Raw genomic sequence first — 27,967 nt, 5'->3', positions numbered from 1 at the left:
GCTCTGCTCTGATCAGCTGGCAGTGGCAACGCCAGACCCGCTTCGCCCACTAATTTATGGTCTTGATCGCGCCGGTCTAATTGAAAAAGCGACTGTGTGTTACAAGGGGGATGACTGTCGTGTTTGTTACATTTTCTGCCGGCCGGCTTCTTGCTCTGTCTGAGGGGGCGTGTTGTTAGGAGGCAAGGTAGGGCGATACAAGCTGGGTGGCCAAACTGGGTTTCAGATCGAAGACCATAGCTTTAAGTCTATATGACAACGGTGCTCTGTTCTATGGCTTGCTTTAGATTATGCCAACAGGCAATCAGCTTTTACAAGTTCTCTTTCTCCAACACTGCCCACACTGGCAGCTTTCTTTTCTTCATACACAGTGTTACCCGCCTCCTGTATCAGTCTGATCTTTCAAAGAAACTCATTAGCAGCATGCTCTATGAAGACGCCCAAGTAACACAACTTATGTTTTGAGATATCTCACTTGATATTGTCACAACAGTTGAGCCCTGAGTGGGCAAGGCGTGTTGGTGAGTATAATATATGACAAGCTGCACCACAAACCACTGCATCAACAGGAGGAGCTCACTGAAGGACCTTTCTCTTTCTCCCACTGATCACTGACAGAGCATGTGTCAGGCCAGATGGTCTCTCAGCTGTGAGGGGCTGAGAGAAACAAGAGATCCTTGAAGTCTGTGATCTGGAATGGGGATCTTTACCGATTAAAAAAAAGAAGAAATGTTAGAAGTAGTCTGTGTTAAAGCAGCCTGCCAAGGTAGAATTTAAATGTGTGTGAAACATGGGAATGGAACTTAACAGGAAGGGACGTTTGAGTATTTTTTGTGATGTTTTATGAATGTTAAGGATCATGAACATCTTGTCAACATAACATTAGTTTTCATGTGTTCGACCCCAAACACATAGGATATGTTCTGAACATAAATCTTTTAATAAAATAAAACATGAACATCAATATAAGACATGAAGATACAAAAGTGTGTCTCTCTTCAGAACTGTCAGGTTAAATAAAACACATCAGTGCTGTCACTGCATGTCTCCTGATGTAAAAGAGCTCTCTGAAGTCTTCCTGGTTCCAACACCTGCAGCAGGAGGGCGAACAGCGGCTGACATGCTTCATTGACACGCTCCCTTTGTGTCATGCTGCTTATCAGAGCCGTGTACACCATGAAGGTTATCACACACCGTATCTGATGGCTGCTGTTTGGCACAATTGTCAGATTTTCTTTCAGTTAATTGACTTGCTGGAGTCAGTGGTGAGCCGTCTGTTTGAGAGATCAGTCAGTCACATCAATCACTGCCTCATTAGCTGCCTGGCTGCGTGATCGTCTCAGCAACACAGCCAAACTCCTCCTGCAGCAGTTTCAGCACATTATCCGAGTACTCGTCTCTCGGTCGACCCATTCCGCTCAGCTGGACCGGCTGGAGGTCGTGGTGGGGCGGGGTGTAGGAGGACGGGCAGTGCAGCTCGTTCAGAGTAAACCAGAAGGCGTCTGGATCCACCTGGATTAAGTGTCTGAAAACGCTGAGGAGGGGAGTTTGGGAAAGAGGATTAGCTCAGGGCTGTATTTTGCAAATGTGTGTAATATTTATACTATAGAAAAACACCTTCCTTTAATCCAAAGTGACAGACTAAGCAGAACGCAGCAGATTTTTCTGGCTTTAGAGAGCAGTCCCACAGTTTGACTATGAGCTCAACACCACCCTTTTCTTGCCAAGCGCTAGGTTTGACTAATCAGAACTTCCTTTTTTTTTACTCCTCGTCTTACTTTGTGAATCAAAGTGTTCAAAGTTGTTTTGGATGACTACACTCCAAGGCCCCGGAAAAGCCCCAGCAAGATTTTTAATTCAAAGCTACATAAAGTGTACGCTCCCAGTACATTTACATGGAGACTAATACGACTTAAAGCTCCGAAGAGGAAATTGGCACTTGGTCCATTTTGGCGCCCCCTGTAGACAAAATGCAAGTCTTTTCTCCACACAGACTTCAGCCTCTGCATGTGTAAGTGATGTTTCCTGACAGAAAAGTCATACCCGTGTTTCTTTCTTCTTTTAACACACAGCTGTATCACTCATTAAGAATATTTACAGCGCAGAATGTAAACACAGCCGGTTTCCTCATCATGCTGAGAACTACTCATCTGCCACCTTCCCCTGCTGGCAGTTTCAGACATTAAAAAAATAATTGTAATGAATCTTCCTGCTGATGATGATTGTTTTGCTTTTAAGACCATAAAGGAGCATCAGTAATATTTGAGTCTGCTTTATCACTAACTAAAGCCTTCTGACAGGAACTTAAATGAAAGATTTTATAATTTCATCAATAGAGAGAAACAGAGAGTCTTGGCCAGGGGTTCCCAAACTTTTCAGCCCTAAAATAGCAGTGCCAGAAACCTGTAGCCCCTTGTAGGATAAAAACACTTAGAGGCCAATCCAAGATCAGACAATCATGAACAAAAAAAGGCTTTAGATACTTAGTTTATCTGATGTGGGGGGCGAGTGCTAGAGGTGTGAGCATTGCGTCAAAGAGAAGGCGCTGAGATATGTTTCTTGTGGTGGTTTTTCCAGCTCTCTGTCCGCTATACAGAGTGTGCTTGTCTTTGTGTGTCTTTTCTGTTTGTGATTTTATTTTTATTGTTGATTTTATTGTGGTTATTGTTTTGATTTTGTTCAGTGTCCTTGAGTGTCACGAAATGCGCTTTTAAATAAAATGCATTATTATTATTATTATTATTATTATTATTTTTAAATGTGCCAATGTGTTTGTGGGTCTCTGAACTCGTGCCAAACTGCGCTGTGTGCGAAGGCTACGAGGAGAAATGTGAGTGCTACAATGTAAAACTGACATCCCATCATGTAAATTAGGCATACATTTAGTCTGTAAAATTACAAACGAGGTATAGACCTAGGGCTTTATAGAAAATAAATCCTGCCTTAACATTGTTTTATTTGCAATTTAATTCTTGTTTTTTGCCATATTTCTACAATAATGGATGAATTATGCAATCATAAATACTTTTTGATTTTAAAATGCATTTCTGACCCCCATTTGGGAACCGCTGGACGACACTATTATTTCCTGCCACCGTTTTTTGCCATTGTTTGAGGAAACAGAAGCATTCATTTCATTTATTTTAAAGATCCCTGGCTATGAATAATGTATGAAACTTAAAAACTTCTAAGATTGGTTTTTATTGAGGGATTGGGTCATCTACTGTGGTTTGTTTCACAGTGGAGTATATAATATAATAAAAGTATAAAACAAAAAGGGAACCCAGTTTCTGCTGGATGTGGCACTCAATGGCTGATACTACTGAGATGGAAGCTGAACCCAAATGTTCAAAAAACGAACCTGCTCATAGATAGGTTTGACGTTTCTTAGAAAAATGGTTTGGTAAAGCATGCTTTGTTTTTTTTCTCGACATAAGGAAGAGGAGCACTCTTAAATGTCATGTTTGAATTAATCATTTACAATAAATTTGGAGGTTAACAATTTTCAGTGAAACAGTCTCGTGTTAGATCATTGGTAAAGCTTTCATTTTGAATGACACTTTAGCATCTTTATCAGGTACTTAAATTAAAAGTACATGCTACTCAACTCATTATCAAATAATAAAATTACCTTTATTCGCTGGTTTCAGCTTCTCTGGGCTTTGTATCTTACATCAACTGGCTGTTTAAAGATTGTGCTTCTTGGCTATTTTTCTGGCATTTCACAGACCAAGTGATTAACAGATTATTTGAGGAAATAATTGGCAGATTAAATGAGACTAAAGTTGCGGCACTTATCTAAAGCAGCAGACTGCTCACACATTTAACTAAGATGCCAACATGGACAACATTCAGCACTGCTGAGAAAATAAACAGATTACGCTTTAGTGTTTGTTATATCCGTGCCAAGAAGGGATGTTTCAGGGAACTTTTCTTCTGCGTCGTGCTTTCCTGAAACTCCTCAGAGAAATGATGACGGTAAAAACTTCAGACATGCCTCAGTACGGCTCAGGGCTCACAACAGAGCAGACTTTGGATTCAGGTAGAGTGGGTTTTCATGTGATGTCATAAATCATCACGTCAGGTTGTTTAAGTGAACACAAACAGATTTGTTTTGGTGGTGGAGTTTGAGCTGACTGTTGAAAAAGATGGGGTTAAAGGTCACCTTTCAGGACAGGTCAATGAAGCACTTTGTAGATTATACTGGATTTTTGACAGTTGATGGCACCACAGTGCTTAAGAAGTGATAAGTTAGAGACCAACACTTTAAGCTGAACTTCAAGACTGGTTCTTTTATTTCTTTTCATGCTGTAGCTTTCCTGTAAACATCCACCCTGTTAAAGTCATTCCCAGTTTTTACCTACACCGCAATAACTGAAATCTAAGCAGGTGTTTCTGCATCTGTCTGGCATCATTTCTGCATTGAATGTGACTCACACTGAGTCTGAGAAATTACTTTTACAAAAAAGCTTAGACTTCTGTCTTTGCAGAGTACACTTCTCTCTGAATACTTTCTTGGTTTCCTTCTAGATATATGCCTGACCGTAAGCCATACTTTAAAATGAGATTATCAGCGCCAGTATCACTGGTTACAGGTTATTTTAAATTGCAACCTCTTAGTTTCCAGTTCAGGTCGACCAGGGCCGGAATGATGTGCAGCACGTCTAGGTCTCTATGACAACACCATGCGGGCTGACGAGGTTAAGTAGTGAGAAGAGATAAAACAGAGATCTGTGTTTTTCTCTGCTGTAAACGATGTCTGTGATTAATTTTGTAGTGATGGTGGACGCTGGAGCCTAACTGTCACACAGAAAAGCAGAGGAAAGTTTAACATAAGAGTGATACAGCCCGGGCTAAATGCTAATTAGCCTTTATCAATAAAATGTCTAACAATAAAATGAAAGGTGAGGTTATGTTAGCTCTGCTTGGTAGATGACTGACAGGACATAGCTAACCAGGATTTTACACATTACAGACTTGTGTTAGAGCACCAGGCTGCCAGCTGCTACTAAGCTATTTACAAAACGACAGTATTTACTTGTTGTCACGCTAGCTTACAGATACGTCGAAGCACCGGGCTGCTGACGCCACAAACATATAGCCTGCTTGATGTCACGTTTCAAACCGTAGCGCTACTAACTGTACTGATAAATACCTTACCTTGGCACGTTGTTTCCAGTAAAAAGTTGACTTGAACAAAGGAGAATTTGTTTAGATCCGATCTCCATTTAATTCCAGAACAAACACACGCCTCACTAAAAGTAATTTACGACTGCGTGCAGAGACTCCGGGCCAGAAGGTGGCGAGGGAGTCCAGTTAAAACAGATCCACCTCATCGCATCTTTAAGCTAAGTCTGTGCCTCATTCTGCTTTGTTGTGGCCATAAACTCATAGTTTTGATTAATTTAGTTTTGACTGTTTTAATTGTTACATTTGTCAGGTTTATTACTCCCTAAATGGGGGAATGTGGAGTCTTGGAACCAATTAGCAGCATGAAGCACCATTTCTAAGAGTTGAGCGAGCTGCAGGTTCAGTTATTACACAGAAATGAGCAAACAGTTGGTGGCAGAGATGGAGCAAACAAGGCTTGAATATAAAACTTCATCAGCTTTATTACTCTTTCCATGAAGTGCTGGAAGAAAACGCTTTTTTGATTAGACTTCAAGAAAACAAAATAAGTTTCTGCGTGCAGCATGTAGACTTTTGTTTCTGTATATGGCAGCTTCAACATAAAAGCAGCGTTTAAATTTAACCAGAGCTGCCGGGACTGAGGCTAAGTTTAACTACCGTATGAAATGATAGGTAAATTAATCTACACAACTGCAAAATGTGATTCTTTTATAATTAAAACCCAATGCAGCAAAGAAACAGCTGACAAGAATCTGACAAGAAAGATCCAGAGTTTCAAATTTGTGCTCCTACAACAGATGAGGATGAGGGCTCACCTTAGGCTGGCGTCTTGTAGTCTGACAGGTTGTCGACAGCTCAGGTAGGGCAGGCAGGCCTCACAAACTGCATCCAGGTCTGCCTCACCTGAGAAAACAAAGCTGTCAGCTCCATTCCAGTAAAAAAAAAAAAACGCAGAGCTTTTACAGATCATCAGCAGATAGATGAAGGGTTTCAATCAGTCTCAGCAACTTCAAAAGATCTCGGAAAATGTATATGCAATCATAGTCGCCAGCAAACTGCACAGCTCTGTAACAGATCTGAAAGTGAGAAGGACGAGGGATAAAAGGGAAAGAAAAGAAGATGAAAGAGGAGGAAAAAACGAAATAGAACATGCCTGGACTTTTACCTTTTCTAACTCCTAATGAGCTGCGAGAAACTGCTGAGATAGCTGAGGAGAAATTTCACAGCGGGCTGTTTCTCTGGAATTCAGGTAATCCACTCGCCCGTCTTTTGAGGAGTGGATGTGGCTGAGCAGGGCTACATCTTTCCTCTCCTCCTTCATCTTTTTCTCTCCCTTACCTGCACTTTTATATACATTGACCCACTTGCCTTTATTCCTCTTTTCTCCCCCTCTTTAAACGCACCTTTCATAACCTTGCCAGCTCCTGCTCCCTCCACTTCTCTCCACTCTTTCATCTCCTCTCCCTATCTCTCTCCCTCTTTCTCCCCATATCTCCCAGCAGACACTCAGTGAGTCCCTAAGCTGCATAGTGGGCTGCCTTTCAAGCCTCATTTCAAAACATGTCTCTCTCCCTCTCTGCTTACTCTATTTGCCAATTCAACCCACACTCGGCTTGAACTGGGCCTGCTCGCTGTGTGTCAAGAATAAAAGCAGCAGTGCACATTTCAGAGTTAAATGGGATTATTTAGCGAGAGCTTTTATCCCCCTTTCTTCCTCCCTTGCTGCTGCTGCACTTGTAGCCTGTAGTCTTTTGTGCAATCAAGGTGCTGGGAGGGAAGCAGGGAAGTGAGAAATACTTAAGAGGAGAGGGGCCAGGTGCTGTTAGATGTAGTGGTAAATGAAGAACAGGCTGGAATTGGAGTTGAAGTCGGTGCTGAGGCTGAAACGTATTATTTGCTTCAGTCAATCTGTGTTTCTGTCTTTCTCTCTCAGTGACTGGGGCTCGGTAATTGGCTTGCTGCAGGCCTCCCAGAGGTAAGCCGTAGCCAAATCGGTATTCACATGAGTTAAGGCTGCAGCCGCTGACTGTTTCTCCCTGGCTCCTTCACATTCTGTCCACCTCCAACGCCAAGTCTCTCTTGCTCTGATGTGAAGGAGCCCTGTGTCAAGTGCCAGTAGGAAAAATCAAGCGCAAGGACTGTTTTCTTGGTTACACTTCAGTCAAATGAGAGTTGTAAATAAAACATGGGAGAGAGGAAGTCATGTTGCTGCAGATGCCTTTTTGTAGTCTCCAGTGGTCGTGCAAACGTTGGAGGCTGTGTTTTTTTTTTGCAATCAGCTGAACTAGATCAGCTCTGTATGTTTGACACAGGAGCAGTTTGTCTCAATTACTTAAACATAGAGACTACACTTGCTGTGCTGTTTACAGACGATGTAAACATTATGCAAAATGCAGAGCAGCAGGATGGCATTCAGAAGACATGTTCAAACCTGGAGCGTTTTCCCTTTTTCTTACCTTTCAAATGTACATGTTTCTTGTCTTGTTTTTCTCTAATGCAAAAGATTGAACATAAAAAACATGATGTTTATAATAATAATCAAAATTTAGAGCAGTGCCAATGCTGTCCAGACTCTTGAAAAGGGAGAACAAAGTAGAATAATGTTACACAAATGTGCACAGTGCATGTTGAAGTTTTTTTTTTTTTTTTTAACACATTTGGATTTTATCGATTTACTGTGTGCTGTACTTATACTGATCTAAAGGTATGGCATTAAAAGTCAGATGTACTTCACCCTCAGCAGAAAAAGATGATCTGTTTAATTTTAACTCATTTGTATTTACCCATAATTTAAAGTCCCTGTGAGGAGTTATTCAATGATCTTGAAAAAGTCTCACTTCTAGATATATGCCAGAATCCAGAATTTAAAATGAGATTATCACAGTATCAACAAAGGTTATTTCTAAACACTATTTCTCAGTTTCCCTGTCCGGGTCATTCAGGGCTATATTGATTTACAGCACAGAGAAGTCTCTATGACAACACCACACTGGCAGACAAAGTAAGAGGAGAGATCTGTGTTTTTCTCTAGTGAAAACTCTTTTCTGGACATATTTTGTGGTAATGGTGGACACTGGAGGTAGAATGTCAAAAAGAAAAAGGACGGAAGAGCAGAAGAAAGCTAGAAAGGAGGGTGATAGAGCACAAGCTAAAACACAGGCTAAACTGTTTGTGTTCATTCCAACCCACAGTCAGCAGTTATTCTGCAGTGGTCTGTTCAAACTTGAGAGTCTCTCAATAAAATGAAGAGTGAGGTTACGTTAGCTCTGATTGGTGAGGTTGTAGATTACAGATAAGAACTGATAGGACATAACCAGGATTCACTAACGTTACACTTTATGGCCACGTCTCAGAGTTCTAGGTTGTGTTACACATAACAGTCTGCTAACTTTCTGGGCCCGTATGCATGACCAGCCATTGGCGAGGAAAACGGACTGTTTGTACTAACAGCCCCCAAAAATCGATGAGTGGTTTGCATGAGCCAGGTTAACGGCCCAAAAGAGCGTTTGCTTTAATGGAGGTATCCCCCACCATTGCAGGTGCTAACGGCAGGATAACAGCACCTTTGGAAAGGTGGTGATGTGTAGCCATACAGCAAATTTACATTTAGGAGACATCACATATTTTCAGTGAACAGATGAGAGAAAAGTGACAAAGTCTCAAACCAGTGAGGCTCACTGCCTTCAGTTTTACAAGTTTGATTCTCTCTTTGCTTTTATACATCTGGGTCCTTCAAGGTGTGCGTGGTAAAATATTGGACTTCATGAACTGTTTTAAGAGTTATTCATCGAGGTACTGGGACATTGGTGCAAAGCTTGTTCAGCAAAGCAGCTTTCATATTACTGATCATATTATTGAGGTTTTCACGTGTGCATTTTAAAACACCACACACATTTATTCTGTTCGAGATTGCCAAACTTTCTCTTTCTCCTTTCTCCTACAGATTGACTCACTGCTAACAACCGTTTGTGCATTCTTGTAAAAAATCTCAATTTCTGCGGCTGAAAAATGTTTTCCTTGATCTTCTCTCAGTCACACCGCTCGCCAGGTTTATTACTATTTATGAGTGGTAGGCATGCGCAGTTCAAGTTTGTTTGATGAGGTTTTCCAGGAGGTTCCCCCCAACTATGACGTAATCTGCACCTTCATCTCTTTCATGGTGTAATTACTAATTAGTTAACTGGATTATTTGCAGTCGTGTATGTGGCTAACGCTGCAGCTAAACAGGCATTCAATAACAGAACTAAAGGACTAATGGTCCCGTTTATCTTATGACTGAACGTGCATGGTCACTAAACTTTCAAACTGAGTTTACAAGGCTTCCCCTTTGTCATGCTTCAAACAATACCGCTACACAACTAATAATTATTGAATTACCTTGTCGCTCTGCATTCTGTCGAAAGTTGTCTTGAAGAAAGAACAGTAGCGTTAATTAAAAAGAAGATCTACTCTCCATTCATTAATCGCTTCAAAACAAACATACACCTTAGTAAGTATCAAATCCTCACAACAAAGTCTTTATCCTGGAAAAACACTTGCTTTTCCAAATAGTCCTCACATCCCCTTTAACGCACATTAAAAATCTGTTTCCACAAGTTTCCTGGCCAAGACAGGCAGTACTGATAGCAAAGTGATGTCCACTAACTAATGAAAGAGGGGAAAAGGCACCAAAAGTAGAAGCCCATTCAATCTGTCCTCTCTAAAAAAAAAAATGCTCACAATAAACATGAACGATCGACTCTGTGTGTAGTTGCTGCAAATGCAAAACACTTGTGTTTGATTTGACTTTGGACAATCCTCTCCAAAGTCACGCACCACCCAAGCAGTACGATATCTTCAACACAGTCAATGTACAACTTTGCTATTCAAATAGAAATCTCTCAATAAACTTACAGAATCCTGTTCACATGTTTGGATATCGACTGTGAAGCAAAAGAGTTCAACTGTAACTGTCTCTCACTAAACTAGAGTGAGCTGTCAGAACAAAGCTGTACTCATAAATGCATGATATGTTTTCTCCCCTCGTTCAAGCGAGGAAAAAAAAAGTGTTGTTCCACACAAGTGTTGTCTGCACAGACCGCAGTGCAGAAATTCTGTCCTTGAATTTCAAACAGCTTAAATTTTCCACAACAACTGCAGAAGCATTAAAAAGACACAGAAACTCTGGTCATCCCTGAAATCCAGAGACAGAGCCCAGAAACATGAACCAAAAAGAGCCTTACATTTTAGTCTTTGCTTTTTCAAAGACGGACATGGTTACTTTGGTAAATTAAGATCATCACAGTCAAAATACACCCAGTGACAACATAAATTTCACATTTAATGGTGATTACAGTTTGAGAATTTTGAAAATACAGATCACCTGAGTAAAGAGAAAAAGAGGCCTTCAATAAACATTTTTCAAAGCAACACATGACTATAAGAAGTATAGGATACTAATAAATTATATAAGACACAGAGGTCAGGTGTGTGATTTTTCATTAACTAATCTCAAAGCTCAGCTTCAGTTTGTTCTCTGTTGACAACTTAGGGAAATCCTTTGCTCTACAGCTGCTAACTGCCAACACTAGCAAACATTAGCCTTAAATTATGGATATATGTATTGATGCATCTTTAAAAACAGTGCATTTAAATCTTGGTAGCGTTTCGTAATGATTTGTGTGATTTGACCCAAAGCGGGGCTATTCGTTCTGTAAAGTGTGCACCAGAGAGGAACATGATCTGACCCTGTCTGATCAAACGCCATATGCCACCATTGTTAGAGACAGGCACAGATGGTTCCTCTGCTGCTGTACACATGATGGCTTTTCTCACCTTTCCTTTTGCACAGCGTTTCAGATCTCAGAAGTGAAAGCACTGACTCTGACTGACAAGCACTACTGCATCCGTGATTGTAGAGCAAAAGCTTACAGCCACCAATTGTGGACTACCCCGGTGTGCATTTATACCTGAGATTGTCCTCTGCCTCCAGTACCAGAGTGCAACAACAAAAAATCACCTCTTCTTCACCTTCTTGTTAGAGCAAACCTGTTCACTTCCAGCCTGAACCTTAAATCACACATCCCCCACCAATATACACTCACAATAACACTGATTCACTGTCGGCACAGTATCCCAGCTCTAACAGGCTTCAAACACTGCTGTACAGCTGAGCTGATGAAGCACTTTCTGACCCAAAACTAACAGAGGGGACTATTACTGAATGCATAGTGTCTGATTTTTTAAATAGAAATCCATCTGCATGTTACACAGAATAGTGTATGTATGGTAAATCTCTTTTAACAGATTCTAGACAAAAATGCAGAATCTGTGCCAGATCTTCAGCACGGGAAGTCTTCTGGTTTCTGTACATTTGCAGTCAGAGCAGTACTGACCAATCTCATCGCAGTAGACCATAAGAGTAGACCATAGAGCCAAAGCAGTTTGTACAAACAAAATAACATCACTACCGTAAAAAGTAATCTGACAAAAAATTTGTTCACCTCTTTGAGCAGATACATAGATATTTAGTTTTTTCGTCTTGAGGACAGATCATACAAAACTTACATTTTAACTTTTTAAAATTCTGCATTATGATTTTGTTGCCTCTGCAAACTTCAGACCAATTAACTGTAAGTAAGTCCAAAAAAAAACAATTTCTAAAACCTGTTGGTGTAGAATAATCAAGCCAACAAACCACAATTAATTGCTGCAACAGTATACGTCAATCTTCAACAACATTCAGTAGTAGTGCTGAAAATTCACTAAGAGCTGGCTCTGAGACCTACTGACTTATTCTACCCCTGAGGACAAAGAGGAGAAGGGTCAGATTAAGTGCTCAAGTGTTTCCTGGACAGATGAGTTTTCAGACATGTTTCAAAAGTAGAAAGAGACTCTGTTGATCGCATAGAGTTAGGTAATTCATTTCACCATTTGTGCACAACAGAGAAGAGTCTGGCTAGTGATTTGGAGCCGCGCTGGGCTGGGAGCACCAGGCGTCTTTCACAAGCAGAGCATAGTGGGCGAGAAGGAGTGTAGACCTGGATGAGGGACCCCAGGTAGGCAGGAGCGATTCTTGTCAATGTTTTGTAAGCCAGAAGAAGAGCTTTGAATTTGATTCGAGCTGCTACTGGAAGCCAGTGAAGCGAGATTAACAGCTAGCTGAAGTGTGCTGTTTTTGGCTGGTTAAAGACCAGACGTGCTGCTGAATTCTGGATCATCTGCAGGGGTTTAAATGTACACGCAGGGAGGCCTGCTAGGGGGGAGTTGCAGTGGTCACAAGCGCCTGTACCAGCAACTGGGTGGCCTGTTGTGTCAGGGTCTGATCCTCCTGATGTTTTAGAGGGCATATTGACAAGACCAAGCAACAGAAGTAAAGCCACAACAGAAGTTAAAAAGAGGTTAGTTATCTAAACGCACACAAAAAAAGGCATAAAAGTGAATGATTTTCTTTTTTAACTTCATCTGTGATAAAAATATTTCTGGAGGGGTGTTGTGATATCCTTAAGTTAATTTACCCGAAAAAATTTCATCGTGTATTTAGCTTTATGAATCAGTCATAACGTTAGCATTAGAGCTATCTTTATCATAGCCAAAGGTATATTAGAAAACGTTTTACCGTCACAAGTTTTCTGTGTCCATTAGTATAACTGTCATCTTAACTTCCATTGTGTTGTGGCTTTTGTATTTGTGTTGTGGCTTTTGCAAATGGGCTGACAATTATTGGCCACCTTACAAAATATCTAACCTCTCTACGATCAATATTTTGAACATCCTTCACAAAAGATAAATAAAAGGTTGTTACATTCTGTAATTATAGCGTGCTCCTGTTTTACCTGGTCTGTATTGATTAACACCAGGAGGCAGGATGGTGGGGTAAAGTCGTCCTGCCTCTGATCGCTCCATAGGGTAGTCACAGAGGCAGAAATATGGGGAGACAGTGGCGATGCAGGGAGGAACAGCCCTGTATGTGGCGCTCTTGTTATAAGTCAGCAGGCATTGCCTCTTGTGACATAAAGCAATGTGCTGGGACGCTGGTGTTGCAGCATTGAATGTGTTAGTCTAAAAGCTGATGGCTGAACTTCATTTATTCATGCTATTGCGAAGTGAAGGAGGCTGAAGTGCGTCACAACAGCAGTGCTAGAGACACCAATCGCCAACCACACTCACTTCTTTAGAAAAGGAAATCAAAAAAGAGAAATTTGTTTGAGAAATAGGTTAACCTCTAAGTAAGACATTTGAGATGTGGAATTTCCAATGATGTCAAAAGTGGTGGATCTTGGTATTTACAGAGGCTAAACTGTTCAATAAAGTAAAAGGATTAACAATGGTTAAAACCATGGCACATGCCTACTTTTTACGCTGTTCTGTTTTTTTTTCCACCATGATCTTTGTAAGTATCTGCTCAACATCCAATCAAAAACTAAATCTATTTCTATCTTCCCCCTCTTCTGCCCAATTTGAAATCCCTCCTGCACGGCATCCCTGTCACTGTGAGGCTGGCAGATGCAGCTGTCCTGCAGACAACCCTGCTACCTCTGTGACACATGGTGTCAACAGCAGGAAACCTGTGTGAGGTTCCCACTGTCACATGCTCCACATCAAAACAGAAACTCAGGTCTTCCCAGGGTTGGACAAAAACTTATTGTTCATGTCACATGCTAAACTTGAAAAAACTGATTTCTGCTCAGATTTCATCTGCTTTTAAATAAAAAAACAGCTGAAAACAAAATGAGCCCTCTGAATCAGAGCTTTTAAAACCTCTGAGCACTGATTTATCACAGCTTCAACCTCTCAGTTCACTCTATGATAGCTACTGTGGGAAGCAGGAGTGATTGCGATTGCCACTTCACACATTAAAAGACTATTTTCCCTGTACTTTTTTACCGCTGATTGCAATCACTACATATTTTTCTTCAGATAAGGAGCAGAATATTTTCCTCAAGTGGTTGGAAACCTCTTATCCATTCAATCCTGCACTCATAGCAGCAACACTAGGGTGAAATAAAGTCCAACAGAGCATAAGGAGGCTGAAAATGCCACTATTAGTGTGTGTGTTACGTATTGTTAGAAGCTGAAGCCATTTAAACCAAGCATGGATGCAACAGAGATGTCACTTTGCTAAATGAACATATTGACTGATGAAAAATTAGACAAGCAGCTCATAATTACATCATTGGCAACAGACTGACACGGAGCCCTGAGGCGACTTAAGATTACCATCTTCAGTGTAATAAGCACAAAATACACAACTTACACCACAGGTCGTTGGTATTCAAGCAAATTTCCTGTTTCCCTGCAGCTTCTGTGCAGAAACGTGTTTCCTGCTTGTTTGCAGTGAAATGGAGCTTGAATGAGAACAGTTGTTGTAGCATTTTTTTTTTTTTTTCGGTGAGAGCAGCTAATGATTCAGAAGCATGGTGTGGGTTGGCTGGCTGTTGTAATTGTACAGTATGTTCACAGTCATCTTTAAAATGTGTTAAACTGGAGGAATGCCACCCCGAAAATCCACAGAGCATTGTGGGATTTTATGCATGGGCAGAGAAAGCATGGAGGATTGTTTTATACTGTAATGCATTGAATGTGTTTGTGTAGGCTGAAGGTTAATAAACAACTCCCATTTATCATCTGAATGAAAACAGCTGCACTGCATCTTGATTAAACCAAACTGTCTTTTCACACCAACGCTGGTGTGAGTCTTTGGTCCTCAACGATAAAACTGAGACCAACTGACTCCTGCTATGTTACTCCCTCCTGGTTCACACTGTTGTACATGTGTGCCACCTGGTGGTTCAAGTCTCCTTTAAGGGTGATGAAGAGTATTGAGATGTCTTTGTCCTTACACATTTTGGCAGAATGCTGAAAAGTTTCATCTCATTTAAAAATGAAATAAAAAAACACAGTTATCTTAAACTCAGATAAAGCAGGTATTTGGTGCTTCAGGGAGGTTTGAGAATCCCAGCCCTCACTTATAACAATAATGTGGCCAGGTTAACAACACCAAGCTTGTACAATTACCAAGATATAACCTGTGTCTGTTTATTAAAAACAAATGAAGGTTTCAGTTTGGTGACTGTTAACAATGCAAACTCCTCATGTTGGTTCCATTAAACCCTCTGAGCCTCTACAAATACCTTGGAGTGACACATCCCACTCTGTGAAACTTCTTTGCTCTCTGTTTCAGGTGTTTCAGAGAACAGTCAGCACTTCCTTCTATCCACTGAGGTTTCGTTTTAATGACTTGATCCAGTTTTCTCTTAGCCTGGATTATACTGAATTCTGACAACAACCCTTTACTTTAAAACAAGTAAAACACAAAAAAATAATAATAAAAACAGCACTAATCTTCTTATTTTTACAGTCAGAAAGAAACAGTTAAACAATTGTATTTTGCAAGGAAATAGAAAATATTCCCACACAAGGTTGAAGCCATAAAATCAAATCTTTGAAAAACAAAAAAAAATTGCCTCTAGGTGGGTATCTTATATTCACAGCTGCCTGAATGAGGTGATTTGTGTCATCCTCGTACATTACTGGTCTGTGCTTTGTTAATAGTTTTACCCTTGGTGAAATAAAATATTTATATATTTATACATCAATCAGCACTAAAAGTGTATCCTAATCCATTAACACATTACTTTTAAATATTAATACTAGAATAGCACTCAGAGAGCGCAGACCTTCACCAAGCATATTGTGATTGTCACGCAACACTTGAGTCCCACTTTAATGTGATACTCCCTTTCAGCAGACTGTCTGCTACAATTTTGGTGATAGATGCAGGTTGGTAAGATAATTTGTTTCCTGACAGTGTTTAAAAATTATGATGAGCCAGTAAATATTTCCAATTCCTGATCTTAGTATCCAGAATATTGCAGAGATCTGGATCGTACTTTTACATCTGTCAGAAATTATGGTGACCTTGTCTTGTATTGTTTTGCAAAGCAATCCGACCATTTATGGTGGGGTTATATACACATATGGTGAAAACGGCCCTATCTCACCACTAATTAAAAAAATCCTGAATCCAGACGGTGATCCGGATTACCTCCAAAATTTAATAACTTCCTTCCTTGTCTCATTTTGAATCTTTCCTGACAATCGTATCCAGATCTGTATCTGTTCATTACTTTTTGAGTGTTGCGTTTGAGTGTCCCAAAAACATAACCTCCTTGGTGGAGGTTAAAACACATTAAAGAGGGGGTATTGTGCATTTTTAGGGTGTATACTGTCCTTCTGGTACCCGCTTTACATGATCTACAGTTCAGATAAATCCAAATTGCTCTTACTCTGGTGTTTTAGAAAACCCTTCTTTCAACTTCTGCCTTTAGCTTCATAGTATTTTTTTAGAACAGAGTGTTTTACTTAATTTTAAGACACATTTAGGGATTTCTACGGCACATGGCTATGTAAAGTTTAAAAATCTGTATGTTTAGTATGAACACCCAGCACTGTTAGCCATGTTCACAGTGAGCAGGTGAGCAGAGTACCCCCTCTTTAAAGGACTGAACTCATTATAAAGCTGTGGGCAGAAGCTGAAGCTTACTGAGTCTAGCACTTGAGGTGACATGGTATTAAAGTTTCTGACCTTAAACATGTTTTCCTTGAACATGTGAAATGGTAACTGCCATAAAGCAACTTATCTTGACTTTTTTCAGGTTGTATATAACCCGATGAACTTTATCAAAAGCTCTACCGTACCTATTGACACTTCATGGATTAAAACAGGTAAAAGTTTGATGAAACTGTGTAGTGTTTGTGTGTGTGTGTGTGTGTGTGTGTGTGTGTGTGTGTGTGTGTGTGTGTGTGTGTCTTTTCTCATACCGAGGTCCAGCCTCTGGCACAGTGAGCCCATCCCCTGGAGAACAGCCAGCTGCAGTTTGTAGGCCAGGGTGTGTGTGTAGACAGGTCCAGCTTTGGCGCTTATCGGAGCCTGTCGTGCCAGCGAGGAGCGCAGCTTGGGAAGAACCTCTTTGGAAACCCTCCCCCGCAGGAAATCACCGCACGTTTCCCCCAGCGTACACAGCACCTGGCAGAAAGGCTCAGCATTTAATATCTGAATGACTCCTTTAAAGCAACCTGTATTATCTCATGGGTGATCCAAAATATTCACAACACCTTGACACACATAAAAACTGTGATACTGTCATCAGTCATGGCACACTCTGCTGACTGACTGACTGACAAATCTCCATGTCTGATTCTGTCACTTCACCAGGGGAATTATGTCAAAAGATTTCTAAAAAGAGTACGAATATGACAGGTTTGACAGGAACACTAATACAGAGTGACAAAGAATAAACTGACACATGTGCTTTGAAAAACTGATCACAGCCAAGTGTGATCTTCATCCAGCTGGAGACAAGGTGGAAAGATGTTTTCATCCTTCTGTAAAACAGACAACCCAGCTCAGGGAGAGCTGTTCTCCAAAACTTGCAGTGTTTCTGTTCATGTTAGTTTGAAATGTGTCACAAAAAGTGTTTCTCAGAATTACAACTAAAAATAGACTGCTAAATGTTACAATCATAAGATTTTAGACAACGTCTGCACATAAAGACCAAGAATTGATCTTCATTGTCTCTAACAACTTAACCATGGAGCCAGTGTTTAGAAAAGTTTGCTTTCTAACTTAACCTGACAGCAGATGTTAGAACGTGTTCCATTCATAGCTGAAATCAACAATTACAGACATGTTCAGCTTACCCTGAAGGCTCTGAGGACGGCTAAAGGATCATCAGCTATGAGTCTTTGTAGGAGGGGGGGCCAGCAGCGATGTGCCATCGGCAGCAATTCATTCTCCTTCTCACTCAGCACGTTCACACAGAGCTCCAGCACGTCCAGCACCTGAGGACAGTCACACAAAACAACCATAAAATGCTTCTTCAGCATGCAGACTGTTAATGAGAAAGAAAGTTAAGAATATTTATAAAGAACCTTCAATACCAAGGTTACGAGTTACTGCACAGTGACACCAATTAAAAGTGGAAACGACGAGGACCAAAGAAAAAAAAAATTCAAGGACAAAGTGCTCACAATACCAGTGAGTTTTTAACAGCCTCCTCAAACTTAACTAGGAGTACCAGTCTCAGGGGCAGTGAGGGTAACACACTGGACAGAAAACAGAGCCAAGAGGCCTGGTTCAGTGAACCTGAGTGATCTCACTGAGGGCAGGGGAAGTTGTGGATATCTTATAACTAATGAGCACTGCAGTCTGCACTGGGGATGGCTGCTTCTAAATGAGCTTCCCCTGCAGCTTATTTCATGGCCAGCCCTGTGTGGATGTTCCACAGTGGGGCATAAAGTGGCCTTAGAGTGGGTTAGAGTTTGGGTCTCTGTGTGCATTTTCTGTAGAGAAATGTGCGTAACAGTGACAAAGCAAATATGGGTATCACATGTTTTTTTCATGTTGGTCTAAACCATGTGTAATCTACATGTCACTGAGGATAAAACTGGTGAGAAAAGATTTCTTGAATGTCATGTTCATTTTAAAATAAGCTTTTAGAGGAAACAAAGCTTTTCAGTGCATCAGAAAGTAATGTAAACATAAAAAACAGGTACTTGATGACAACAGCTGATTTCAGGTCTGCCTTGGAGTTTTCTCACGGCAGTACAGAGACAAAACAGATTGTTTCTAAAATATTTACACCTAAAATAGTAAAAAACAAACCAGAATTGTTACCGACCAAAGTTTCTGCAACATCATCACAGCAAGTCCAGAATGCAGCTGCTCGTCTTTTAACAGGAGCACGAAAGCATGATCACATCACCCCGATCCTGGAGTCCCTCCATTGGCTTCCCGTTCATTTTAGGATTCATTTAAAAATTATATTATTTGTTTTTAAATCTTTTCGAGGATCAGAACCTCAGTACATCTCTGACCTTTTAAATATTTACACCCCCTCGTGGTCCCTGAGGTCTGCTGATCACTTTCACCTCGTGGTCCCAAAAACTTGTTTAAAGACCCGAGGTGATCGAGCCTTGGAATGATCTGCCACTCAAAATAAAAACATCCCCCACCCCCACGACTTTTACATCGCGTCTTAAAACTCACTTTTATTCTTTGGCTTTTAACTCAGCATGAGAGTTGTGTGATCCGTGTCCTTTAATGTCTTTTATAGTCTTAACCCCTTTTTTATGACTCTTATTTGTTTCTATGTGTTATTTAAATTGATTTTATTTCTTTTATTGATATTCTCATATGTTATTTTAACTGTGCAGCACTTTGGTGAACTTAAATGTTTTTTTTTAAATGTGCTATATAAATAAAGTGGATTGGATTGGATTGGATCAACATGACAGACAGTACCTTAAGTCTGACCCTGAGGCTGGGGTCGGACAGCAGATGAATGCAGCGCTCCATGACGTCTTTTGTGATGCTGAGGTGAAGAGGAAGCTCTGTTTTAACATCGGGACCAACAAGATCTTCAATGTCCTCACACTCCTCTGGGGGAGGGACTTCTGGAGAGACAGTGAAAAGAGAAAATGAGTGACTGATTCGACTAATGTTGTCTTTGGCACTTATTAGCAGAAACCCTCTTTAATATGGTAAAAACCTAGTATTACCAAGATCCTCAATGGTCACGTCCTCCTCGATTCCAATGCCCTCTGCCAGCTCTTTCTGTTTGTTGTGATCCAGCATGAACTGGCGAATGTCCAAGAGTTCCTCGAGATCTGAGCTCTGCTTGGTTCTGGCAGACTTCCTCGTTTTACAACAACTGGAGGGAAACCATCGCGCTAAAGAAACAGAACAACAACAAGAGGTTGAGGTTGGGACACGGCTGGATTAGAGGCTCTTCCAGATATTATCTGTTAATCAAGCTCTGTTTTGGTACTATGACGGCATTCTCCTTACATTGATTGAGATATTCAAAAGGACACATTTTTGTGAGGGTAAGATAAGTTTCAAGATATATTTAAAGTTCCCTCTAAAAGCTGTACTCTGCAAAATGTGGAGTAAAGTGGAAAGGTCTGATGGTTTACTGTGAGTGAGGTTAAGTCATATGAGCCAAAATTAATTTAATATTCTTTTTTTCTTTTATCATGTGATAAATGGTTTCACATCACTTTTAAGCTCCTACCCAGTGCCTTCATGAGCGCGTGCAGTACGGAGCAGAAAAGAGCAGCCGTGTGCTCGTAGCTGAGATCCAGAGCCATCAGCACATCCTGAACGATGTCCCCGACCAGAGGCAGCAGGCTGCAGTCGGAGTGAGTCAACATCACTGTCAACACTCGCGGAGCCTGGCCAACGAGACAGGAGTGTGTTAAAATACATGTTCAGGGGCCAGGAGGCATGAGCAAAATTCAAATCTAGATACTTCAGACTTAACCTAACCATGACCCTTGACCCCTTGAAGTGAAAATGTTGGAAGCTGTGTCTTTTTTATAGCACCCTAATTTAGAGGCCTTTCTCTGATGCTTTCTTAAAATGCTGTTGTGCATCACAGAGCTTAACTCTGCTGATCTTACCTGTGGATGCTGGCTGAGCCTCTGCAGGTTCAGTGAAACATCATTGAGCAGGTAGTCTGAGTTCTCATTGATCAGATCCTTCAGAGAGGTGTAACCACAGGCTTTACTGATGTCCCACATGGAGCCCAACGCTGCCTGGCTCACCAGCAGGGTCTCCTCTCCAGCTTTCTCCAGCACAGGGTACAGTGATGTCATCAACAGGGGACGAAAGTCTCCCTTCAGAGCCTGAGCGAAGCAGGCGATGCCCTCCAGTTGGATGCAGAGCTGCCAGATGTTGCTGTTGAGCTGGTGGATGGTAGAGGTGGATGTCGAGGCAGATGGGGAGTTAAATGAAGAGGAAATCACTTGAAGACAGTTTGAGTTGATGCTGCTGACATCATTGTTGGATATGGAGAGGAGTCTGGATGGGCAGAGAAGCTACAGGGAGACAAAAAAAAATCATTTTTCATGTATTTAACGGACAAAGAGAAGCTTATCTTAAACTTACACAGGGCTGAAAAAGGTTTTCATGGCTCTCTTGGAGATCTGTAATATTTTTATCAGCTCAATTATCCAGTTCTGGAGATTAAGAGAAGGTACTTTAAGCTCCAGAGCAGTTCCCCTCTTTGCGCAGCGAAGTCTGAAGTCAAAAAGCTGGGCACCAGTTCTTCATTCAGAGTATCACAGAGGTATCACAGAGGGATCCTCTTTTACACACGAGTACCTCGAGCAGACAGTTAACTGTTCAGCAAATTTAGCTAATGACGATGCAATAGTCATAGCCCATTAAACTTCCAATCACATTTCAAACCATTAAACAACATTAAAAAGTAGTTTGGGAAAGCACTTATTTGCTTTACTGAGAAATAAGGAGAGAAGCTGGATGATTGGCTGAACCCACTTGTGTTTTGAACTGAATCTAGAGTTAGTTTAGCTTAGCATAAAGACTGGAAACTAGTAACCTCCCTTCAAGAAAGCTCTTGGACTTGGTGTAACCTGACAATCAGAAGAGATTCCATGAAGTCACTGGTAAACTGCAAAACTGAAATCCAAGAAAGTGTTTACATCTTATTTTCAGTAATAACTGTCTTATTGACTGCTACAAACTGAAATCTTATCAAGTGTTTTGTCTTATTATAAGTAAAAGTTGTCCTATCACACTCAATATGAGTCACATTTAACTTATCAGTACAGTCTTGTTTCAAGTTATTTAAAGACAAAAATGAGGTCTGAATCTTTTGTAACATTAAAAAAAACTGCCAATGGAACAAGAAAACTTTGCTTGAAAATTTGCTTAAAACTACAATAATGTCTTGATACACTGAACTTTTCTCTTGTTCCACTTGCAGATTTTCTTTAACTTGTTCCAAACAATTCAGAACTCATTTTTGTCAATAAATAACTTGAAATAAGACATTTTTCTGGACTGGTCAGGTGAATGTGGCTCATATTAAGTCTAAAAAGACATCTTCTACTGGAATTGAGACAAATAACTTAAGACGATTCAAGTTTCTTTCCAGTTGGGGGAATGTGTTTAAAGATATTAAAAGACTAAAATGATGACTGACATGCTTGTAAAAAGAAAAAAAATCAGCAGATGGAAGAGGAAAATAAACTTATTTAGTTACATTAATAAATTATTGTTTCAAAAATTTGACAAGGAAATTTTTGTTACTTACTCATTTTTTCTCTAACAGGCAATTCTAGCATCTCTTTCATCTTTTTATTATTTTGCAAAAATCTGAACTTGTCAGTGAATGTAGCTCAGATTAAGTCTAGTACGACAATTTTTGTCTCATTATATATTCTTTTATTTTTCAATAAGTGCTTGTGATGTAAAGGAAAGGGAATATTTCCAAAGCACATATTATCCAAAAAGTCCAACTATTCCTTTAATTATGACTGAAAAAAAAAGGTTTTCTTTCGATGAACTGCATCCAGCCAGCAACCTGATTCATAACTAAGTACCAGACCTGCAGGACGGACTCTGTCCTCACCTGCTGGTCTTGTCTGTCTCTGTCCGTCTCCTCACTGACAGTTATCAGGTGCCAGTTCTTCAGACTGGTGTACTCCTCCATGACTGAAACCACAGCAGCTCTGAGGTCTTCCAGAGTGGCTGAGGGTCCCTTGACTTGGCTCTCCAGACCCTGACCCTGTGTTACCACGTCAATGCCTGCAGCACCCCTCACCACCTCATTGAGCACCATGGCTGCCTGCTTCCTGTAGGATGCAGATTGTTGGTACAGGTCCAGGAAGTGATCCGTCAGCAGGTAAAGGTTTCCATAGTAACCTGGAGACGGGAAGGGAAAAGTTACCTTGTTGTGTTTTGAGTATAGCTGTCAAACTTTGAAATAAGTAAAGATAGAGGCACAACATGCAGCCAGCCTTACTTCATAATGCATTAGCCTTCAAAACTGACACAATCCAACTTCACTGTGAATAATTCTGATCCACATGTTGTGTTTGGATATTTTTGCAGAAAAATATGAAAAGCACTCCTGATCAATATGATTCAGCACTCTTACCCAGTGTTCGACAGATCTTCATGAGCACAGAGAAGATCTTCTCATCCGTGAAGAACAGGAAATGCTTCCTCTGTGTGTGAACGGTGTATGAATCACCAGAGCCTGGAGTTGTCTCTATGGTGGGACCATAACTCCTTTCCTCCACGATACGAACATCCATCACATCCAATTCCAGCACCTGGAGAGGCGCACAAGGTGAATTATTTAACATTTTGGACTTTGAGTTGAATTGTAATCTCCACATTTTCTAGTGTTGGAGGTCTGTGCTGTTATAAATTTAGGATGGAGGCAGAAACCAAGCTCATCACAGACTCCAAAAAGGGGGGTATCACCTTTGATTGCCTGGACTTAGTGTGTGTCCCAACATTATGTTTAACAGCTTTGTCTTCTCTGTGTTTCATGTTATTTTAAACATGTCCGCTTGTCTAATATTCCAATGCTTACACACTGACATGTTATCTTTATTTGGTTTGTTTTCTACCTACTCCCTTGTTTATCTGAAAAGTCGCTGAGTGGTACACAAACAAAATATCAGAAATGCTCTGCTTAAGGATATTCTGACAAACACATTTAAAGACTAAAGGTTAGAAAGATAAATATCTTTTTGCCTCAAAGCAGACACTTCAAATCTAGAAAGCTTAAAATATAAAGAAGTTCAGCTGGAGTTCAGGTGCATGGACATCCCAGACACATCATGAGGATTTCACTGTAAACTAGAAAAGCACTCAGAGAGCGCAGACCTCCACCAAGCTTATTGTGATTTTCACCAACACTTTAGTCCTACTTTAATGTTATACTCCCTTTCAGCAGACTGTCTGCTACAATTTGGTGTTAGTTGCAGGTGTTACGATAATTTGTTACTTGACTGATGAAAATTATGATGAGCCAGTAAATATATTTCCAATTCCCGATCTTAGTATCCAGAATATTGCCGAGATGTGGATTGTAGTTCTACATCTGTCAGAAATTTTGGTGACTTTGTCTTGTATTGTTTTGCAAAACAATCCAACCATTTATCGTGGAATTATATACACATATGGTGAACATGGTGCTATCTCACAATGATGAAGAACTCTTTGAAAAAATCCTGGATCCAGACGATGATCCAGATCACCTCCAATATTTAATCACTTCTTTCTTATCCCATTTTGAACCTTTGTTCACAGACAAACAAACAAACAGATAAACTCTCCCAAAAACATAACCTCCCAGGCAAGGTAATCAAAATTCACATATGAACCTTAACTGTCGGTTATTGTCATGTTTACTAGACATGCACCAATCAATTGGTGCCGATTGCCTTAATTTTGGGGGATTGGTGATCAGGGATCGGTGATAGGTGATCAGCCCACCCTTACATATGAAACTGATCTTATCTACCTCAGGAAAGGTTTGACAGCCAGCCATTGTTGCTTTTTGCTCTGAGGCCTAAAACTCAGGACACTTCTTTGGTTGTTTAAGTTAAAACACAAAGATTTTATTGTTTCACAGGTATTGTTCAATGATTTTCAATAAAATAAGACTGGAACATTGAAGGTATATTTTGTCAGTTCATATCATATGGAGAGAACAAAGTAACTAAGTAGTGGTTTAGTCGAAATAGCTGAGGTAGGTAGTCCAATGAGAAACCACTGCAATGATGATCTCAGCCTCTTTAAAGGACATGTTCTAACCATCAAATCAAACTGGTCCCCAGTAAAGCATTTGAAACATGAACAAAAATATGATCTGGGACATGGTTTTACCTGCATTAAAGCTTTGGAGATCCTCTCAAGATGTGCAGCTGAGTTAAGAACCACAGAGACCAGTGGTCCCAGGAGTTTTAAATAACCCAGAAACACACTGAGGACAAACAGCTTCTTGTGGTCATCAGAGGTCCTCATCAGTCTGGGCAGGGAGGTGGCCAAAGAGTGGAGATTTTCTGACAGTACATCTGTAAACGTCTGAGCACTGCTGCTGTTATCACTAATCTGATTCCTCTGTGACACCGCTCTGAGGGTGGCCTCACACCTAGAGGAGAGGAAGACATTTCATAAAACACCTCACCAGACTTTGCTTTATTCCCGATGGAAACCTCATTGTTACACACCTCTCTCCTACTCTAGGCTCCTCGTCATTGACTGCTCCCACCAGCGCCTCCAGTAGGGGTCCCACACACTCTTTCAGCGACTGGCTGCACCTGTCCAGCAGGTGGTCATTTAGCTCCACCATCTCCAGTCTGACCCTCCAGTGTTGGTGAGAGGATGTGCAGGAGATGATCCTCTTCAGAAGCAGGCACAGTTTCCCTGCTGTGCTCTTTGCCCAGTCTTGAGTCCGGTGAACCACCAGCTGTCCAATTCTACCCAAGTCTGGCGTGGGAGTCTTCGGGGGATCAGAGGCCTGAAGCTGGGAATCTTCCATGACGAGCCCTACAGTCCTTGACCAAACCTGGAAGATAATAAGACAGACAAAAATATTAAATACAAACAAAGACTTTTTAAGTTCAGACCAAATAATGTAGATAAACTCATTCTTTTGTGTACATATTTGTGTGATTGTTATTCATAAATAATAAATCCTGAAAGGTAATTTGAAGGATTAACAAAACTCTTTTATCGATGCTCATAAGTAAAAAGTGCAGATCAAGCCTACGCCACACTACAGGGCTTGATATGGATGCACACTTTACAAGATGATAGATTATGTGACAAAAGACAACAGTCTTAGCACAACTCTACAGTATTTTTTTTCCCAAATAAAACTTTCATAAAAACAGATTTACATTACCTTGATGGCCCTAACTGTAACTGCATGACCTTGTCTCAGATCTCCTGTGATGATCTTGGTCACAGCCACAGTGATCCCAGGTAAGAATGATGCCATGCAGCTTCCTATAATACATCTCTCCTCTGAGGACGGAATGATGTGATCCTTATTGCAGTCACACTGTAAAGTCAAAGCCTGAAGGCACTTCAGCGCCGATACCTGGATCTCTCTTGATTTTGCTGTCTGTGCTAAAGCCAGCAGCAGGGATACAGCAGCTCCAAGTCCAGGCAGCATGACGGGTTCAAAGAGTTTGAAGACTATATCACCATAAGCAGCATGAAGCAGTGCATCCAGGCACCTCAGCACAGCTGATTGTAGCTCCTCTGATGTATCAGCAGGTTTCCCAGGGTCAGTTGGAGAGCACAGGCAGAGGCAGAGTTCTGACAGGAGGTCATGGAGCGTGTCCCAGTTCTGGACACAGGTGTTTTCCAGGACATGACTGATGGCCTCAGCCACAGTCTGGACTAGTTTGTCTTTCTTTGGTCCAGGGACTTTGAGGACAAAGCGAAGAGGGAACAGGACATAGTCTTGGAGCTGCTGAAGTGTAGCATCATTGACATCTTTGAGCTGGGTGCTTAGGGTCTCTACATTAGTCACAGTGGGCTTTTGGGTGAGCAGGACACAGGCTGGGCGCAGGTATGCAAACGCAATCTTTGGATCACTGATCTGAGCCATTATTGGAGGCATGACAGCAGGGCTCAGTTTACTGAGGAAAAGTTAAAAGAGAATAAAAAATAGATTAAAAACTTAAAATTCAAGAAATGTTTACATTTTTTTTACAACTAGCAATTCATAGAACCTGGACAATCTAAAACTTAAAAAAAGACAACATTCCTGATGATAATCTGTTTTTTTTTAGCCTGGTAAACTTAAACAAGATCACACAATACATCTGATATTACACTGTTTTGGGTAGTTGTCAGAATGTAGAACTAAGTTTTAGAAACACAAAGTAACTCACATCATACAATACCATATTCTACTCAGTTCGTGGTCGACATCAACGGTAATATCAATATGCAGAGACAAACAGAATATGGGTTGCAAGACACATTTATCATCATATGATGATAAATCAAAATATCTGAAATACTAAAGAATATCAAATTAACCTATTACAGGTGAAGAGCACCATAAATAATATGAGTAGATCAAACCAGTCATGAAGAAGTGACAGGGTGAGGCAAACTAAGAGGCAACTTATATCAGTGTTTTGTCATACCCCGAGTAAAAGCTGTATAATCTGTTTTACGTTATTCTTCCATGTGGATGTAGTTTTGTACTCTGGCCAGTTCTATGTAATCAACTATACACTGAAAAGGCGTCTTTACCCCTGTCACCAAAGGGTCAACAAAGTTGTAGGAGAAATAAGAAATAAGACATGTCTCACATGATAACACGTCATCTATGGTTTTGATTTGGTGATTTGCTGTACCATCAGTGTGAGACGAATCTTAAACTTAGCCTATATGAGGACACAGAATCACAAATACCCAATGTTTATGTAGGGACAGCATAACACCTGCAGCATGAGTGTAGGTTTTGGGATAGCTGACAACATCGAGCATGCTCCTGAGCTGCACAGCGTATGAGCTTTAATAAACGGGCAGCCTACCGTCACAGCAGGAGAGATAAGCGGACAACCAGAGGGGGGATACATCCACAGGATGGTTTAATAAAAAGTAAATTATTTGACAAATTTAGGAGAAAATACAACATTGCTTGCGAGAGAGGTGTCATGATTCTGCGCCGACGCAGAGTAATGACGAAGATGGGCGCGTGACGTGAGCGTTGTGTGTTTGGCGATGTCTCTTCAAAATAAGACTGACAAAAGTCTTGATACGTCAAATAAATCCTTTATAGTATGTAGTTGAATTGACTTTTTTGATATAAAAATATAAGCGTAGAGGTTAAAAACATAAAGAAATGGTTCTAGAAGAAGAGGAAGAGAAAATCGCACCAGGTAGAAAATGGATAGAGTTGAAAGAATCTGAAATGACATGAAAGAAATGTAAACCATGGTGCAAATTATCAAGAGCATAAATATAAGAAATAAAATTAAATTAAGTTAATAAAATAAAAAG

The 27,967-nt window shown here is 40.6% G+C and overlaps 1 protein-coding gene across 2 annotated transcripts; it reads right to left on the bottom strand.

Annotated features, from left to right (window-relative positions):
• Positions 1–825: 825 nt before the first annotated feature.
• tti1 (TELO2 interacting protein 1) lies at positions 826–27,657 on the bottom strand. 2 transcript variants are annotated; one of them, XM_074682214.1, is made up of 15 exons: positions 27,499–27,657; positions 27,274–27,348; positions 25,845–26,589; positions 25,168–25,505; positions 24,824–25,088; positions 23,079–23,256; positions 22,551–22,843; positions 20,575–20,991; positions 20,187–20,346; positions 19,672–19,842; positions 19,415–19,566; positions 17,812–17,952; positions 16,933–17,137; positions 5,946–6,033; positions 826–1,534 (listed from the first exon to the last, which is right to left on the bottom strand). In XM_074682214.1, the coding sequence occupies exons 3-15, from the start codon at positions 26,568–26,570 to the stop codon at positions 1,315–1,317; spliced, it is 3,354 nt and encodes a 1,117-aa protein (XP_074538315.1). In that variant the 5' UTR covers positions 26,571–26,589; positions 27,274–27,348; positions 27,499–27,657; the 3' UTR covers positions 826–1,314. The 2 variants fall into 2 exon arrangements, with proteins under 2 accessions (XP_074538315.1, XP_074538314.1); XM_074682213.1 differs by lacking the exon at positions 27,274–27,348.
• Positions 27,658–27,967: the final 310 nt, after the last annotated feature.

This window comes from Halichoeres trimaculatus, unplaced genomic scaffold (assembly GCF_033239565.1).
Source record: "Halichoeres trimaculatus isolate MK-OKI-2021-1 unplaced genomic scaffold, fHalTri1.1 fHalTri1_scaffold_11, whole genome shotgun sequence".
Taxonomy (NCBI): Eukaryota; Metazoa; Chordata; class Actinopteri; order Labriformes; family Labridae; genus Halichoeres; species Halichoeres trimaculatus.
This window is presented reverse-complemented; position numbering and strand designations above follow the sequence as displayed.

Coding starts and splice junctions, on each gene's coding strand:
- tti1 (XM_074682214.1), bottom strand. CDS start 26,570: ATGCCTCCAATAATGGCTCAGATCAGTGATCCAAAGATTGCGTTTGCA. Junction 25,089..25,167: donor GAGCCTAGAGTAGGAGAGAG/GTGTGTAACAAT, acceptor CCTCTCCTCTAG/GTGTGAGGCCACCCTCAGAG. Junction 19,567..19,671: donor CGTGACCATTGAGGATCTTG/GTAATACTAGGT, acceptor CTGTCTCTCCAG/AAGTCCCTCCCCCAGAGGAG.